At 44.8% G+C, this 19,335-nt stretch overlaps 1 protein-coding gene across 7 annotated transcripts in view; it reads left to right on the top strand.

Annotated features, from left to right (window-relative positions):
* Positions 1-19,335, top strand: part of LOC105030107 (solute carrier family 12 member 6) — a 32,294-nt gene that overhangs the window by 6,407 nt on the left and 6,552 nt on the right. For all 7 annotated transcript variants that reach the window (XM_029117696.2, XM_029117699.2, XM_029117695.2 and 4 more), the window contains exons 6-22: positions 679-733; positions 2,758-2,888; positions 3,348-3,589; positions 4,574-4,692; positions 4,787-4,963; positions 5,104-5,268; positions 10,189-10,287; positions 11,187-11,244; positions 12,065-12,239; positions 15,468-15,586; positions 16,216-16,314; positions 16,431-16,550; positions 16,817-16,921; positions 17,461-17,629; positions 18,093-18,288; positions 18,549-18,718; positions 18,836-18,967. In XM_029117696.2, coding sequence (XP_028973529.1) covers positions 679-733; positions 2,758-2,888; positions 3,348-3,589; positions 4,574-4,692; positions 4,787-4,963; positions 5,104-5,268; positions 10,189-10,287; positions 11,187-11,244; positions 12,065-12,239; positions 15,468-15,586; positions 16,216-16,314; positions 16,431-16,550; positions 16,817-16,921; positions 17,461-17,629; positions 18,093-18,288; positions 18,549-18,718; positions 18,836-18,967 — 2,331 coding nt within the window. The remainder of the gene's footprint in view (positions 1-678; positions 734-2,757; positions 2,889-3,347; positions 3,590-4,573; positions 4,693-4,786; positions 4,964-5,103; positions 5,269-10,188; positions 10,288-11,186; positions 11,245-12,064; positions 12,240-15,467; positions 15,587-16,215; positions 16,315-16,430; positions 16,551-16,816; positions 16,922-17,460; positions 17,630-18,092; positions 18,289-18,548; positions 18,719-18,835; positions 18,968-19,335) is intronic.

Below are 19,335 nucleotides of genomic sequence, written 5' to 3'. Positions count from 1 at the left end.
ACACGAGCACGCACGCACGCACACACACGCACACGCACGCACACACATACATACACACGCACACTCTGCGCAGGCAAACACACACCCGCACACACATACATACACACAAACAATTGCAACCAGCTGTTTAAACACAGAGAGGTGTTTAAGATAAGATATAAGAAGATTACTGAGACAGGCTTGTTGTTAACCTGCCCTGTAGAGGTGATGTGCCTTGATGTTCATGGATTTCCGGCTTCCTGAATGAAACCCTGTTCCCTTCCAACTGTGCTGCTTTTGCTGTTTCGCCTAGTTTTTATCACCAACGGCGATAACAGGAGGACAGAAACAGCCACGTTCAATTGATGTGCCCCTTTTTTTGCTACAAAGCCAGAAATGGTAATAAGAACAAAATAAAAGCCAAAAAAAGCAGCTGTGAATACCTTCCCCTCCCTCCCTTAACCAAAAGCTTCCTGCTCACGGTGTACCCCCCAGCCTGAGCCCCACCTGCCCACACTGTTCCCCCCCACCCCTGTTGTTTGGGCTAAATGAAAAGGAGGGCACACAAAGCCCCAGGCATCAGACACAACACTGTAACTCAATAGGTGGAATGCCATTTCTTGACACACTTCATATGTATGACGGAGGCCAGCCGCAGTTATTCTGCATGATGCATTCTGTTCCTCTTTCCTTCCGCAGACTTTACTGACTGCCATCTCAATGAGCGCCATCGCCACCAATGGAGTTGTACCAGGTATTCTGGCCCTTACCTTCTCATCCCTGCATTCTTACAATCCTTCTGTCTTGTCCTAATCCAAGTGTGTTTAATTAAAACACATTCTTGTTACTTTCCCAAGATTCACAAATGTAGTTATTTTGTGGATATTTGGTGGAATTTTGCCTACTTGCTCTCTCAGTGTTGCTCGTGTTGTTCAGTCCTTAGATGAAGTACTACCTGCTGAAGTCAAGGCCAGCTAAAGTAGTTTGTGATTCCACACAGCATTTGTTCTATGGTTGGCAATATAACGATACCATCTATAGCCGACGATTGACAGCCATTGTAAATGTCAGAAACAAGGTTTAAGTATGTATCTTTTTTTCTTTTACCAATGGCATATTGAATAAATAAATGGAGGAACAAAATGACACAATTGAACAATTAACATTCGATCATACTCTGTAGCGTGTATAAAAACGCTGAGCCGGCCCATTTGACCTCGAAGTTGGATCAATATGGCAAGAGGAAAGGATCGAAGTGATTTTGAAAGTGGGCTCATTATTGGGTCTCTTCCAGGAAGACCACGCCCCCATCCACAGGGCACGAGGAGTCACTGAATGCTTTGATGAGTATGATGATCATGTGGATCATTGCCTTCGTAATGACCAGATCTCAACCCCGTTAAACACCTATGGGAGATTTGGGACCTACATGTTAGAGAACGCTCTTCACCACCATTATCAAAACACCAACTGAGGGAATATCTTTTGGAAGAATGGTGTTCCATCCCTCCAGTAGGGTTACAGAGACTTTTAGATTCCCTGCCAAGGGGCATCGAAGCTGTTCTTCACCTTACTGAGACAGTGTTGGGTTTTCCTTTAATTTAAATTTCAATGTAGAAATCACAGGGAACAACCAAGCATGCAGACTGTCAAGTACACACAGTGTTCATTTGTCAAGTACACACTTTGTTGATTTGTCAAGTACACACTGTTGATTTGTCGAGTACACACTGTGTTGATTTTTGTGGTCAGGCAACTGTTTCTTGTGATATGCAGTAAATGTTAACCTGCTGGCAGAAGGAACTGGGACATTTGGCCAAAGTTTACTGGTGCTCAGTGGAGTTCATGTCACCATTGACCAGAACAATGGGCCTGTGGAAGCGTAATAGCCTAATGAATTCAGTTCCATGAAAATGGAGGTCTTTGGCCCGTACACCAACAGTTGGTTTGGTGTCAAAGTTCCAAATCATGAGCACCCCTCCAAAAAAGAAATCTATTTACTCAGATTGGACAGGCGGATGGGAGTTGTCTGTCCAACCCTAATTTGGTGTCCACTGTCTCTCCATCTCGCTTACTATTCAGATTGAAACAGTGTACTCCCCTACCAATACCATTCGCCTGTGCTTAAATCAAGGTCACACCACATACATCCCAAAGGTCAAATGTGTCTTGAGAATTTTGAATAAGATGGATTAATTTGGATCGATTCCCTCCGACATTGTAGATGGCAACTAAAACATGCTCTGAATAAGAAATCCATTACCTGTTTGTGAGCCAGGTAACATTTCTTCACCCTCTTATCCCTCTTACCTATCCCTGATATATGCCCTACATGTAAGTATCCTCCTTGGTCAGAAGTAGTGTATATGCAGAGCCCTAGTCCAAAGGAAACGCTCCTGGCTCCATTCACATTAGTGGCTCCGCATCGGAGACCAATACCCATCTCACACCTTCAAGTGTCTCCCAATGATTCCTCTTCTGTAAAAATATGGAAACCACGGGGCCAAAACGACGCGTAGGGCACTATGCAAGGAAAAGTGTGTCATTTGGGACTATTTCTTTCTCTCTTGTCCTCATAATTCTGTAGTGCCCCCTAATGATACTAACACTCATCACTCTTTCTTCTCTCCATCCCTGCCTCCCTCTCTTTTTCTCCTCTTTTCTCACCCTTCTACCCCCTCCCCAATCTCCCTCTTTCTCCTACTATCTCCTGTCTCCTCTTCCTCTCTCCCCTTCCTCCCGAATCCACCCCCGTCTGCCTCCCCCTCTCCTCCCCAGCGGGCGGTTCCTACTTCATGATCAGTCGCTCTCTGGGGCCGGAGTTTGGGGGGGCGGTGGGACTGTGCTTCTACCTCGGCACCACCTTCGCCGGGGCCATGTACATCCTGGGGGCCATCGAGATCCTGCTGGTGGGAACCCGCAAAACACACACACACACACACACACACACATGTACATCCTGGGGGCCATCGAGATCCTGCTGGTGGGAACCCGCAAAACACACACACACACATGTACATCCTGGGGGCCATCGAGATCCTGCTGGTGGGAACCCGCAAAACACACACACACACACACACACACACATGTACATCCTGGGGGCCATCGAGATCCTGCTGGTGGGGACCCGCAAAACACACACACACACATGTACATCCTGGGGGCCATCGAGATCCTGCTGGTGGGGCGAATCTTAATCATATCATTCTTCCTGACTATAATCATCATCATCTGTTATAACCATCATCGGATCCGCCATCAAATGACCCCCCCCCCCCCTTCTCTCATCACCGCTGTTGTGTGAATGACATCACTACACGCCCATCCACATCCATTGTTTGACGCAAAACGTTTGTTATCTGGCTCAGATGTACATAGCCCCAAAGGCGGCCATCTTTGTTTCCATCGGCCCGGACGGCGAGGGAGCGGCCATGTTGAACAACATGAGGGTCTACGGTTCAATCTTCCTCCTGCTGATGGCGCTGCTGGTCTTCGTTGGGGTGAAATACGTGAACAAGCTGGCGTCCGTCTTCCTGGCCTGCGTCATCATCTCTATCTTGTCCATCTACACCGGAGCGCTGGTCTCCGCCTTCAGCCCGCCTGTGTTCCCGTGAGTGGAGCGGTTTCCCATTCTTGGTTGATGTCCAGTTATTTTAAGCCGTGTGGAAAAATGTGTATGCACTATCACATTTTGTGAACATACTGTTTCGTTGATGCTCAGTATTTCTATGTATTTAAACAAAATGTGCTATTTTTAACCATTGAGCCAAATAGGTGGAAATAAATAAGGCGTTGTGCCCTTGAGTCAGGCATTTAATCCATAATTACTGTTGTAGGTCACACTGCATAAAGCTAGACACATGCATCCTCGTTTTGGTTGCTTATGTGGTTTAGAACGTGTTAAAACTGATGTTTTTTCTCTCATACCGCCTAAAACAACAATCACTCGAAAAAACTAAAATAAGGGTAAAGGGTCAATATTGCTGGGATAGTAGAGGGTAGCAGCCATAGCTTTACTGAAAGGAAGAAATTAAAAAGTGAAATAGCATAAATGCAGCATTTTAGGGCTACACAATATGTTTCAAAAGAACATGCTGCTTACAGTATCTGACATCTATTTCCATTAGAACGCCTAATTATAAATGCCAAATTATAGTTTTATGGCCAGCAAATCCAGTAGAAACCTGAGAATATTGTAACTCCCTGTCTCACTGAAACATAAACATGCCCTTATGGACCCATTGTATCTGTCAACAGACTTTCACACCATCCTTATCGCCAAACACTCACGCTTGACTGACAGCCTTAAAGGTTTAGTTCAAGACTTCAGCATTGATGCCCTCTATCTGTTTCCCCAGTCAGACGAACTCATGGATACCATTTGTATGTATTTGCATTCCCTTTGAAGGTAGTTGCTGTTTAGTATTACCAATATTGTTAACATGCATTAGGGCATTGACTGGAAATCTATAAAAAACGTTAACGTGTCGATGCGGTAAGGCAAGCCAGCATTAACTATCCCTTTAATCAGCCAATCAGCTCACTTCCCTTAGTGATTGACCAATGCTATCCTTTTCTCATCTCTCCTTTCCAGGGTGTGCATGCTGGGTAACCGTACCCTGTCCGGTCACATCCTGCGCGACAGTCCCTGTGCTAAGACCGTCCTGCTCAAAGAACCACCCGGACCTGTGGACACCAACCTCACACTCATAGGTAACAGTCGATGTTATCAGTATATAACATCTTCCACTTCTGTCTTTGCTGTCGCTTCTTGTATTAACCGACCGTCGACCACTTCTTCCCCCAGGAAACAGCACGGTGCCCCCGACCTTTGACCTCTCTCTGCCCTCCATTGAGGCTACCACCTTGTGGCTGCAGTTCTGTGAGGGTCGTGACCTCAATGCTTCCTGTGACGACTACTTCTTCCACAGCAATGTCTCTGAGATCCATGGCATACCTGGCCTGGCCAGTGGAGTGATTACAGGTACACACACACACACACACACACACACACACACACTCTCTATCTTTGTATGTTTCTTTTGGTGACTCTACCTACTTCCCTTCCTCTTTAACACAAACACTCACATAGGCACTTCCTATCTGTCTGTCATTTTCTCATAGAGAACATATGGAGTGCTTACCTCAGTAAAGGGGACGTCCTGGAAAAAGGGGGTCTCCCTGCTCCCAGCCACGCCCACCCACCCACTAATCGGCAGCCCTATGTCTTCGCTGACATCACCACCTCCTTCACGCTGTTGGTGGGAATCTTCTTCCCCTCAGTCACAGGTATAGTTCCTCCTGCCTTGGGTTGGCATTTACCAAAGTTGCTGGAACGCTCAGTAATTATAGTAACGTAGTTAATTTATGCTTGAATAATAAAATACAATGTATATTTTAAACCACGCCTTGCAAAAGTATTCAAATCCCTGACAAACTGTTCTCGCCAAATTGTACATTGACATAAAAAAAGCATATCTCCCCTTTTTTCTCCAAACAATGTATTGACTCCTTGTTGTTTTAACAATCGATTCAGTTATATTCTCTGTCAAGTCTGTGAAGGCATACCATTGTATTTCTTTTGTCTATGAAGTTTCGTAGTTTGTAGCCTGTCTATGTAGTTTTGTGCATTGTCCGTTGTAATTCCATTGCTTACGTCTAATTGTTTTGTCGTGCGCAGAGCTTTTTCTACAGTGTTATTATTTAAACAGGCACATTAACCTGCTATGGCGGAGGGCTCAGTCCCACACAGTGTTTTTCTGTACCTTGCAGTAGAGGTGGACCGATTCATGCTTTGGCTGATTAATCGGCGCCGATAGGACATTTTAAAAACTATCGCTATCGGCAGAACTTGGCTCCGATAGTGGCCGATGGCTGCGCAGCCTCCACTGGTCACTTGCGACTTACATCAATCACCTTTCCATGAGCTGGAGGTTCCATACATGGTTATGTCACTGTGTACAGAACCTGAGATCATTTATATTTAAATGACAGTTAACTTTAAGTCAGCATTATTTGTTTTTATGAGCATGATAAGGTTATTGGTTATAGATTCACATTATTAATGCATTAGACTGAAGATAACTGCTGCTCTGCCGAAAGCATGCACACTCTGTTTTGCTAGCAATCATGGTTGTTAGAATTTGGCTAGCCGTAAGTTCAAGCCTGGCACAGCTATGAGCCAATGGCCATATCATTTGATCATTTGGAGGTCACTTTTGCTAAAAATTTATCTAAACATCCGTTAAAGACTCCATAGAATGGCACTCTTCCTTGATTTTATGAGACACCAGCGCTGGCACCAAGTGCTCTGAGAGGGGCTGCCATAAATGCGCGACAGATTTTAAATTAAATGTTTCTATGTCAACTAAATCAAATATATTTTTCTCAGAAACAATTCTACACTCCATGAAAAAATGTATTATTCTGGCGATGGGATTAGAAAACATGGGCTAAACCTTGCGGTCCTGGGTTGAACGTTGGATCAGCTGATTGTACACGAAGGCTGACAAGTGGCATTCAAGTAGTATCAGTTTTCAGTTTATTTCTCCCCACTAAATTACATGTAACGCAACACTATCAGCTCCTTGTTCACAATGCAGGCAGACAGGGAGGAAAAGAAACCATTCCACATATCACTTTACTAACAAATGTGGTGTTCTCTCATCCAAAAAGTCCAGCCATGTAACTATCCATTCATGAAATAAAATCACCCACTTTAGGGTCCTCCTTACCCCAGAAATATGCACGAACAGTAATGTTTCGTAAGAGTGGCATTACAATGTAACAGGACACGCAACAGAAGTAATCCTTCCTGGCCAGTGATAAATCACAGAACAGCATCGCCCATTGTAGAACACAATTCTTTTCAACGATGTAATGCACCAAATCACTGTTACCAACGTATAGGCTACAAGAGAAGCTGCCTTTCTGGAGAGAATGCATTCACGCTGTTTCCTCCATTATGATATCAGGCTTCTCAACTGGATTAACTGACTTTATGGGGAAAAATAGCAAAAAATATATACATAGCTCAGAGTTTACGTTAGCTGCTGGCATTTTTCCGGAATCACATGTAGTTTTCTGACAGATGAAAATATCAACGGCCACAATGTTTGGTGGGACATTTGCCAAATAAATAGATTAATAGCATATTCAATAGCCTGATATTGTGTGATCTATATGATCTGTTGTCAAGAAAACAGCGAGCCTTTGCTGTTTCAGTAAGACATTGCTGAGTGTTTGGCACGAGATTCAAAAGCTGCACACTCCGGCAGCTACTCCAGCATACATGTTTAATATGCAATTGGACAACATATGTATATCCATAAATTTTAATGTTCATTATCTAATGAGGAAATATGGTTGGAAATGACAAAATTCAACTTTACACACGCTGGAGTGTTTTTTTCTTTTGTCAATAATAATTTTGTTCTGACAAAGAAGTGACTGAAATGCATTTTCTATTAAATAATAATGTTGCGAAATCAGGCTACATTATGATGTATTGCAAAACAATTCTAAACCAGGTTTAAACATTCTGAAATTTAGAAGCAAATTAGTTTCAGTAAATGATTTGCGCCTATAACTTTGGCCAGAGCTGTCAAATGCTGTCCTGCACCCATGGCCTAGACATTCTATGGAAACTGACATTAGACGCATGGTATTTGTTGAGACGTTTGTAACATTGACAAAAAAAAAACATATTCTGTTTGGAAACATGATCTTGTAATCAAAATATTGTGCAAAAAGATAGTTGTCTATACAGTATTTGCGATCTGGCTCACATTATTGCGATCAGGCAATTATGTAATAATTGTTACAGCCCTAGTTGTAGTCTATATGCTCAGTTGGCAAAAATTGTGAAGAGTTCATTCTGCTGACTAATTTAAATAAAAAACCTTTGTTGGATCATAGTTAGTGTTTTATTTCTGTTTAAATGTAGGCTATTATGTGGCTATTTAAACCATGTCTGGGAGCTGTTCTATAAACTCTGATATAGCTCCCACCCAAAGGGTTGTTTTACGTACTAGAATCAGCCAGTTTGATGTTCAGTTACAGATTTATTTGTTTATTTAGGTATTTACTTTGACTTAGATGTTCAGTTCAACAGTTATCCTGTTTCTAATAAAGTCAAAGAATCCACAGTCGGTCTACTTCTACCTTACGATGACAATTCAGAACTGCCCTCTTTGTCTGCTCATCTTTGTCTGCAGTAAAGGTCTGCGCCAGTGGCCAGCCAGTCATTATTTAGGTTGTTACAGTGGATATAAAAAGTCTATACACCCCTGTTAAAATGCCAGGTTTTTGTGATAAATCACATCAGAACTTTTAATGTGACCTATAATGTGAACAGTTCAAATGAAAAACAAACTGAAATCTTTGAGGGGGGAAAATTAAAAATAAAAACCTTAAAATAACCTGGTTGCATGAGTGTGCACACCCTCCTATAACTGGGGATGTGGCTGTGTTCAGAATGAACCAATCACATTCAAACTCGTGTTAAATAGAAGTAATTACACACCTGCCATTATTTAAAGTGACTCTGATTAATCCCAAATAACGTTCAGCTGTTCTAGTAGGATTTTCCAGAACTTTCTTAGTTGCATCTCAGAGCAAAAGCCATGGTCCGCAGAGAGCTTCCAAAGCATCAGAGGGATCTCATTGTTGAAAGATATCAGTCAGGAGGAGGGTACAAAAGAATTTCCAAAGCATTAGATATACCATGGAACACAGTGAGGACAGTCTTCATCAAGTGGAGACAATATGGCACAACAGAGACATTACCAAGAACTAGATGTCCCTTCAAAATTGATGAAAAGACGAGAAGAAAACTGGTCAGGGAGTCTTCCAAGAGGCCTACAGCAACATTAAAGGAACTGCAAGAATTTCTGGCAATTACTGGCTGTGTGCTACATGTGACAGCAATCTCCCGTATTCTTCATATGCATGGGCTATGGGGTAGGGTGGCAAGACGTAAGCCTTTTCTTACAAAGAAAAACATCCAAGCCCGGCTGAAGTTTGAAAAACAAACTTTAAGTCATCATTCCAAAAGGTATGTTTGGCACAAAAACAACACTGCACATCACCCAAGAACACCATACCCACAGTGAAGCATGGTGGTGGAAGCATCATGCTTTGGGGCAGTTTTTCATCAGCTGGAGCCGGGGGCCTTAGTCAGGGTGGAGGGAATAATGAACAGTGCCAAATACCAGGGAATTTTGGCACAAAACCTTCAGGCGTCCGTTAGAAAGCTGAAGATGAAGAGGAAGTTCACCTTTCAGCACGGCAACGACCCAAAGAACACATCCAAATCCACAAAAGCATGGCTTCACCAGAAGAAGATTAACGTTTTGGAATGGCCCAGCCAGAGCCTAGACCTGAATCCAATTGAACATCTGTGGGGTGATCTGAAGAGGGCTGTGCACAGGAGATTCTGCCACGTTAAGATGTGCCATGCTAATAGACTCCTGCCCAAAAAGACTGAGTGCTGTAATAAAACCAAAAGGTGCTTCAACAAAGTATTAGTTTAAGGCTGTGCACACTTACGGGACCAGGTTATTGTGAGTTTTCTTTTTTTTTTCTCAAAGATTTCAGTTTGTTTTTCAATTGAATTGTTCACATTATAGGTCACATTAAAGGTGGAAAAAGTTCTGACATGATATATCTTTGTCTCATTCTTTTACATCACAAGAACCTGGCATTTTAACAGGGGTGTGAAGACTTTTTATATCCACTGTATATGTTGTTATTAGTTGAAACTCTGTCTGGGTCATTTCGTTTCATTGTACAATGTGTAGTTAACGTTATTGTACCATGTAAGTATCCTAGGGATATATTCCTGTTGTGTTGAGGCAAGGCCATCATTGCAAATTGGACATAACCAGAAAAACAAACAAACGTAAAACCCTGATTCCCTGAGTTTACTGGTGAATGTAGGATGTTTTCTGTAATATATACCTTAACTTTGCACAGGCACCCATTATCCCAAATCACTCCCTAGTCATTGGGCCAAACCTCTTGATGTTTCCTGATCTAAATTGGTCAGGATAAGCATTTACAGCTCTGTGCAAAACAGATGGTCCAGGAAAAAACATAGAGGTGTAAAATGGTTGACGGATAATAGTTGCTTTCGCCACACATTTTTATAGAGATGTGCGCCAGTCTTGTTGTGACTGTAATTTCTCTCTGTCTCTTTTCCTCCTGCAGGTATCATGGCCGGTTCCAACCGGTCTGGGGACCTGAGAGACGCCCAGCGCTCCATCCCCATAGGAACCATCCTGGCCATCCTCACCACCTCCCTCGTCTGTATCCTTCAAAATATTTATAAATAATATAAGAATTATTTTACATAAACTGCCGGTGTAAACATTGTAACTCTATTTCTTACATACTGCTTGCCAAAGGTAGTGTTGGGTGTAGGCGGCTATTTCAGACACCATTTAGACCATCAAAGCTTTTACTGTAACTTTGTGATTGAAAACACAAAAAATACTAAGATTCCTGAGAACTCCCTGGTTTTACAGGAATCTTGGTTTCCTGCTTATTTCCTCCAGATTACATCAACCAGGAAAAATCTGGGTTCCCGAAATGAGTTCCCGAAATGAGGCAGCCCAAAATTTTGCATCACCCCCGATTTTCCTGATCATTTTAGTCATTTCAGTTCTGTGGTTCTAAGAGGCACACTTGCATCCTACAGGTCCAGAAAACATGAAGAGACCACGGCACCTTCTTTCCTTTCCAAAAAAGTTGAAAAGGAAGGTTTTGAGTGAGGAACAGAAGGGTTAAAATTAAGAGACCACTGCAAATTGAACGCTTCTGCTCCTCACTCAAAACTTTCCTTTACAACTTTTTGGTAAGGAAAGAAAAAGCTGTACTCAGTGCTAGTTTCACTCCCATTCTCTTCAGCTTATGTTCCAGTGCTTGCTACTCCTTGTCACAATCCCATAGAGGACTGGAATGTAAGGGCTAACTGGTGTTTGGTATTGTGTTTAAATGTCACTAGTCCTATGCACAGAACACACAAGGCAAACCACACCGCAGGTTCTTACCTGCTCGACAATGATAGAAAAAAAAAGACAAATAAAGATAAAAGCATCATTATGAAGAACACAGTGTCAACTTTTAGAGTCTTGCATATAGTTCTGCATTGTCGTGGTTCTGCCAAGACGTCACGGGTGTGTTATTTTCCTGAGCGCTGTGGCCAGACCTGAGCTGTGTGGTTCTGTTTGGAGCTTGTGTTGAAGGAGTGGTGCTCAGAGACAAGTCAGTATACCTGTCTGTTTGGCTGCCTACCTGTCTCTCTGTCTGTTTTGCTTTCTACCTGTCTGTTTGGCTCTCTACCTGTCTCTCTGTTTGTTGGGCTGTCTGTCTGTCATTCTGTCTGTTTGGCTGTCTACCTGTCTCTCTGTTTGTTGGGCTGTCTGTCTGTCATTCTGTCTCTGTTGGGCTGTCTGTCAGCCTGTCTCTATTGGTCTGTCAGCCTGTCTCTATTGGGCTGTCTCTTCGTCTCTCTATCTGTAAGTCTGTCTGTCAGCCTGTCTCTATTGGGCTGTCAGCCTGTCTCTATTGGGCTGTCTCTTTGTCTCTCTGTCTGTATGTCTGTCTGTCAGCCTGTCTATTGGTTTGTCAGCCTTTCTCTATTGGGCTGTCTCTTCGTCTCTCTGTCTGTATGTCTGTCTGTCAGCCTGTCTCTATTGGTCTGTCTGTCAGCCTGTCTCCGTTGGGCTGTCTGTCTGTCAGCCTGTCTCTGTTGGGCTGTCTGTCTGTCTGTCAGCCTGTCTCTGTTGGGCTGTCTGTCAGCCGGTCTCTATTGGTCTGTCAGCCTGTCTCTATTGGGCTGTCTCTTCGTCTCTCTGTCTGTATGTCTGTCTGTCAGCTTGTCTCCATTGGGCTGTCTGTCTGTCAGTCAGCCTGTCTCTCTTTATGCTGTCTGTTTGTCTGTCTGTAAGGGTGGGGTCATTTTAATTTCCATTCAGTCAATTCAGAGAATAAACCTATTTACTCTCTCCATATATAGAGAGTGAGAGAGAGAGATTATTCAGCTCCACTAATACTGACCAGTCTGTGGTGCCCTGGTCTGCAGGTTTGGGGACTCCGTGCAAGGCAACCTAGTGGTGGGCACCTTGGCATGGCCCTCCCCCTGGGTCATTGTGATTGGCTCCTTCTTCTCGACGTGTGGTGCAGGCCTCCAGTCACTGACAGGCGCTCCCCGCCTCCTCCAGGCCATCGCCAAGGACAACATCATCCCTTTCCTCAGGGTGAGATGCACTCCTACTCTCGGGTCACTTTTTCTTTCTTTCTCACCCTCTGTTTCTTCCTCTGCTTCTCTTCATTTCTACAATCTGTATGTATTGAGTGAAATCATTTCTCTCGCTAACTCTTCTTTCTTTTTTTTCAGTCTTTCTTTCTCAAAATCTCAGTTCAATTAAAATAATTTGATTGGGATGGAGAAAATTATTATTTGGTTCAAATATAACATCATCAAAGTTACAACAACAATCAAGATTGCTAACGAGACGATTAGTAGATTATTTTTAATTATTTTAAGATTATTTAAAAAAAAGTGCAATATTTTGGCTCTAAAATGTATTCAACACAAAAGAAGTCCCTAATATCAAAGTAAAAAAAGATCTACAAATTGTTCTAAATTAATTGCAAATACTAAACAATCCACTTTGCTGCATCCATCTTCCCCTATATCTTCATTCCAGGCCTTGAAGCATCCCCATAGCATGTTGCTGCCACCACCATGCTTCACAACTGGTGTTATCAGTATGATGTGCGTTGTTAGGTTAGCACCAAACATAGTGCTTAGCATTGCCTTCTGACTCCCACATGCCTTCTGGCAAACTGTAGTCACATTGGCTTTTTCATTTTGCCACACTCCCACGAAGGCCTCTTTCATGAATCACCCAGGCTATTCTTGCAGTAGGCACAGTGTCTCCCAGCTCAGCCATGGAAGACTGACTCCTTCAGCCATGGAAGACTGACTCCTTCAGCCATGGAAGACTGACTCCTTCAGACTTGCCATGGGCCTCTTGGTGGCCTCCCTGACTGGTGCCCTTCTCATATGGATACTCGGCCTCTTCAAGACAGATTGACAGTTGTGACATATTCTCCACATTGATTCAATAATGGAGTTTACTGTGCTCCGGGAGATATTGAATGCCTTGAAAATGTTCTTGTACCCTACTCTTGGTTGGTGCTTTTGTAGAACCATATTCTGGATTTGCTTTGTCTCAATTATGTTGTTTTTGTTAGGAATGGTACTAATCGACTCTGGTACCTTCCAGAGGCCTGTGTTTTTAACCTGAAATCATGTGAAACACCTTAATTTGACATGTGGACTCCATTCAGCTAATTACGTGACTTCTAAAGACATTTGGTTGCACCACAGCTCATTCCGGTGTGTCATAGCAAAGGAGGTAAATACTTATGCAATAATTTTTCTGTTTTATATTTATAATTGATGTACAACAATTTGCTGATTTTATTTTTGACTTTGACATTATGGAGTTATTTGTGTGTTTATCAGTGGCAAAAACTCCTAATTAAATCAATTTTGATTTCAAAGATCATCATCATCATTTTCTTCGGCTTATCCGGGGCCGGGTCGCGGGGGCAGCAGTCTAAGCAGAGATGCCCAGACTTCCCTCTCCCCAGACACTTCCTCCAGCTCTTCCGGGGGGACACCGAGGCGTTCCCAGGCCAGCCGGGAGACATAGTCCCTCCAGCGTGTCCTAGGTCTTCCCCGGGGTCTCCTCCCGGTGGGACAGGACCGGAACACCTTCCCAGGAAGGCGTTCCGGAGGCATCCGAAACAGATGCCCAAGCCACCTCAGCTGACCCCTCTCGATGTGGAGGAGCAGCGGCTCTACTCAGAGCTCCTCCCGGGTGACCGAGCTTCTCACCCTATCTCTAAGGGATCGCCCAGCCACCCTGCGGAGAAAGCTCATTTCGGCCACCTGTATCCGGGATCTTGTCCTTTCGGTCATGACCCAAAGCTCATGACCATAGGTGAGAGTAGGAACGTAGATTGAACGGTAAATCGAGAGCTTCACCTTGCAGCTCAGCTCTTTCTTCACCACGACAGACCGGTACATCGACCGCATTACTGCAGAAGCTGCAGATTTCAAAGATTTCTCACAATATGATGTCTAAAATTTCAAGGGGGTGAATACTTTTGCTCTCAAAAGTACTTCTGCATAGAAGGAAAAAGGACATTGGCATGAGACAGGTTTCCTAATCTGTCAGACACTGTCCTTGGTTCTGCAACAACCTACAGGCTACGTTTCAATCCACAGCTCCCTTCATCCTCTCCCTACAGGACAGGTCGCCCAGTTTTCATCACAATGATCTTTTAAAACCTTTGATTTGGGGGAAAGACTCTACATTTTGTCAGAACATGGCACAGTATGTTCCTTCTGTGCAACAGTGATTACACAGGCTTTGTTCCTGCTGTGCTACAGTGATTACACAGTCTGTTTCTGCTGTGCTACAGTGATTACACAGGCTTTGTTTCTGCTGTGCTACAGTGATTACACAGGCTTTGTTTCTGCTGTGCTACAGTGATTACACAGTCTGTTTCTGCTGTGCTACAGTGATTACACAGGCTTTGTTTCTGCTGTGCTACAGTGATTACACAGTCTGTTTCTGTTGTGTTACAGTGATAACACAGGCTTTGTTTCTGCTGTGCTACAGTGATTACACAGGCTTTGTTCCTGCTGTGCTACAGATATTACACAGTCTGTTTCTGCTGTGCTACAGTGATTACACAGGCTTTGTTTCTGCTGTGCTACAGTGATTACACAGTCTGTTTCTGCTGTAATACAGTGATTACACAGGCTTTGTTTTTGCTGTGCTACAGATATTACACAGGCTTTGTTTTTGCTGTGCTACAGATATTACACAGGCTTTGTTTTTGCTGTGCTACAGATATTACACAGGCTTTGTTTCTGCTGTGCTACAGTGATTACACAGTCTGTTTCTGCTGTGCTACAGTGATTACACAGGCTTTGTTCCTGCTGTGCTACAGTGGTTACACAGGCTTTGTTTCTGCTGTGCTACAGTGATTACACTGTCTGTTTCTGCTGTGCTACAGTGATTACACTGTCTGTTTTTGCTGTGCTACAGATATTACACAGTCTGTTTCTGTTGTGCTACAGTGATTACACAGTCTGTTTCTGTTGTGCTACAGTGATTACACAGGCTTTGTTCCTGCTGTGCTACAGTGATTACACAGTCTGTTTCTGCTGTGCTACAGTGATTAAACAGGCTTTGTTTCTGCTGTGCTACAGTGATTACACAGGCTTTGTTCCTGCTGTGCTACAGTGTTTACACAGTCTGTTTCTGCTGTGCTACAGTGATTACACAGGCTTTGTTACTGCTGTGCTACAGTGATAACACAGGCTTTCCCCTACAGGAGGCCAGGTTTTCCTGCGTCAACATCTCTCTCTAATGCTGGTTTACTCTCTGTCTCTCGTCCAGGTGTTTGGTCATGGAAAGGCTAATGGAGAACCCACCTGGGCTCTGCTGCTGACTGCTGTGATAGCTGAGCTGGGGATCCTCATTGCCTCTCTCGACCTGGTTGCTCCTATCCTCTCCATGTGAGAAGCTGTTTCTGGAAAAGAGATAGAGAAGGGCAAAGTCTGTTTGTGTGTGTGTGTGGGGGGGGGGGGGGGGGGGGGGGGGGGGGGGGGCATTTAGTGTGAAATGTGGCCCGTTTGTGTGTAGAGAATAGAAAATATGAGGGTGTTTGAGTGTCTCTCTATCTCTGACTCAATGTCCTGCTGTCTCTCTGGCTCAATGTTCTGGTCTCTCTCTCTCTCTGTCTCAAAGGCCTGGTCTCACTTTCTCATTGTCTCTTTGTCCTGGTCTCACTCTCTGTTTCAGTGTCCTGGTCTCTCTCTCAATGTCCTGGTCTCTCTCTCAATGTCCTGGTCTCACTCTCATTGTCTCAATGTCCTGTTCTCTCTCTGTTTCAGTGTCCTGGTCTCTCTGTTTCAATATCCTGGTCTCTATCTTTCTGTTTCAATGTCCTGGTCTCTCTTTGTTTCAATGTCCTGGTCTCTATCTCTCTGACTAAATGTTTTGGTCTGTCTGTCTCAATGTCCTGGTCTCTCTTTGTTTCAATGTCCTGGTCTCTATCTCTCTGACTAAATGTTTTGGTCTGTCTGTCTCAATGTCCTGGTCTCTCTGCCTCAATGTCCTTGTCTCTCTCTCTGTGATTCTGTAGGTTCTTTCTGATGTGTTATCTGTTTGTCAACCTGGCCTGTGCACTGCAGACACTGCTGAGAACTCCCAACTGGAGACCACGGTTCTCCTACTACCACTGGTACCACGCACGAACACACACATAGACACACACATGCACAATCTATACACCCTATGTACGCATCTATATTTATACATTGAGAAAGATTTTCTAAGTGTTGTTTTTTCTCTTTCCAGGGCCTTGTCATTTTTGGGTATGATAATCTGCTTGGCACTGATGTTCATATCGTCATGGTACTATGCTATTGTTGCTATAGTGATTGCTGGCATGATCTACAAGTACATCGAATACCACGGGTAGGTTTCCATGGGAACCGGAACCAATCAGAGTGCTTTGTGTGTGGGAGGGTGTGTGTGACAGGTATGTGTGGTGTTTGTGTAGGCGTGTTGCTGCAGATTTTGGAAAATCCAAAAATATACATTTTGTGGAGGTGCCTTTAAGTTCATCATTCAGAAGGAAGAATATATTTAGCTAGTGTGGGTGTATGAGTCTCAGATTTGTCTTGTTCCCAGAGGGGCTACGTGTGCCTCGTACGTGAATGTACTGTGTGTGTGTGTTTCAGGGCAGAGAAGGAGTGGGGCGACGGTATCCGCGGTCTGTCCCTCAGCGCTGCTCGCTACGCCCTCTTGAGGTTGGAGGAGGGACCACCACACACCAAAAACTGGAGGTATTGACTCAACAGAGATTGGAAGTCCTAAGCAGGTCTCAAGTCTTAACCTTCTGGTCTCGGGTTATTTTTCATTTTAAGGTCCAAGTCAGAAGTCCTAATTTTCATGGTTTTGAATCCTCAAAGTCACTGGTTAAGGGTTGACTGCCAGCCCTTGTTTTACTGACATGTTATATTTACTGATGTTATTAGACTGCAAACCAGTACATTTCTAACCACTTCCTTACTCTGACTGTCTGGCTTATTCTGAACAGCTATCGTTTATTTCCTCCAGTTCTTAAGGGGACTTGGAAATGTCTGAAGTAGTTTGATGTCGTTTAAAATTATTTTGTTATTTTGGGTGTTAGATGAAAATAAGCCCTTCCAAAAAATATATATATATATTATCATTTTTGTCAAGTCCAAGTCCTGTGACTTGATTCCTGAGACACAAACAAACACACAGATCCATGCACAATCTCTCTTGTACACACACCCTGTCTTTAGGGCTGAGGTACACTCACTCGCTCATTCTCACGCTCCCCCCTTTCGCCTTCCAGACCTCAGCTGTTGGTCCTGTTGAAGTTAGATGAAGACGCCCACATCAAGTCTCCCCGCCTGTTGACCTTCGCGTCGCAGCTGAAGGCAGGCAAGGGCCTGACCATCGTGGGCACCGTCATCACCGGAAACTTCCTCAGCAGCTACGGAGAGGCCCTGGCCGCAGAACAGGTCGGTATCGTCCTCTCCGTTTCGCTCATCGGACTGGTCTGTCCATCTGACTGTCTGTCATTTTCTGTCGGTCCCCTGGTTCCACCTCTGTCTCTCCCCCTGTTCCACCTCTGTCTCTCCCCCGGTTCCACCTCTGTCTCTCCCCCGGTTCCACCTCTGTCTGTCCCCCGGTTCCACTTCTGTCTGTCCCCCGGTTCCACTTCTGTCTGTCCCCCGGTTCCACCTCTGTCTGTCCCCCGGTTCCACCTCTGTCTGTCCCCCGGTTCCACCTCTGTCTCTCCCCCGGTTCCACCTCTGTCTCTCCCCCGGTTCCACCTCTGTCTCTCCCCGGTTCCACCTCTGTCTCTCCCCCGGTTCCACCTCTCTGTCCGTACCCTGGTTCCACCTCTCTCTCTCTCTCTCCCGGTTCCACCTCCACTGTCCGCTCCCTCCCTGTTGTAACAGCCCGTTCTCTGTCCGTCAGACTCTTAAGCACCAGATGGACAAGGAGAAGGTGAAGGGCTTCTGCCAGTGTATCGTGGCCAACAAGACCAGGGAGGGCATCAGCCACATGATTCAGTCCAGTGGCTTAGGAGGCATGAGACACAACACAGTAGTTATGGGCTGGCCCCTGGCTTGGAGACAGAGTGAGGACCCACAGTCCTGGAAGACCTTTATCAGTGAGTACCGAACCTGTGTGTGTGTGTGTGTGTGTGTGTGTGTACATGTTTTAATATCATGGTGGGGACCAAACAATCTCCACAAGGATAGTTAAACAAGGGACATTTGACCTCTTGGGAACACTCGCTGGTCCCCATAAAAGATAAAAGATATTGTGTGTGCACTTTCTCATCCGGCATTACGTCTAAAAGTATGAGCCGATAAGGGGGGGGGTCGTGAAAGAATGATTAATAAACAGCGCCCCCTCTCTGTGCCCCAGACACGGTGCGCGTTACCACGGCGGCCCACCTGGCCCTGCTCGTCCCCAAGAACATTTCCCTGTTCCCCAGCAACAGCGAGCCGTGCACGGACGGATACATCGACGTGTGGTGGATCGTCCACGATGGAGGAATGCTGATGCTGCTGCCCTTCCTCCTGAGGCAACACAAGGTGCCCCCACAGCCCCCGTCCTCCATAGGAATAACCATATGCGGGTACAGCATTAGCGCTTGGAATATTTTGTCACGCGTGATCTTGTGATGCATGATTCGACCCCCCCCCCCCAAGGTGTGGCGCAAGTGCGCGATGCGGATCTTCACGGTGGCTCAGCTGGAGGACAACTCCATTCAGATGAAGAAGGACCTGGCCACGTTCCTGTACCACCTCCGCATCGAGGCTGATGTCGAAGTGGTGGAGATGGTGAGTTCCCCCGCCGCTCGCCGGACAACTCACTGACCCCTCAGACCGTCGTTTCTAAATGCCGGAGGGTGTTGTTTATATTGAGACCTTCAGACCGTAGTTTCTCAATGCCGGAGCGTGTTGTTTTTATTGAGACCCTCAGACCGTAGTTTCTTAATGCCGGAGCGTGTTGTTTATATTGAGACCCTCAGACCGTAGTTTCTTAATGCCGGAGCGTGTTGTTTATATTGAGACCCTCAGACCGTAGTTTCTCAATGCCGGAGCGTGTTGTTTATATTGAGACCCTCAGACCGTAGTTTCTCAATGCCGGAGCGTGTTGTTTATATTGAGACCCTCAGACCGTAGTTTCTTAATGCCGGAGCGTGTTG

Source organism: Esox lucius, chromosome 24 (genome assembly GCF_011004845.1).
Source record: "Esox lucius isolate fEsoLuc1 chromosome 24, fEsoLuc1.pri, whole genome shotgun sequence".
Taxonomy (NCBI): Eukaryota; Metazoa; Chordata; class Actinopteri; order Esociformes; family Esocidae; genus Esox; species Esox lucius.
The sequence above is the reverse complement of the archived record's forward strand: the minus strand, read 5'-3'. Positions and strand labels throughout refer to the sequence as shown.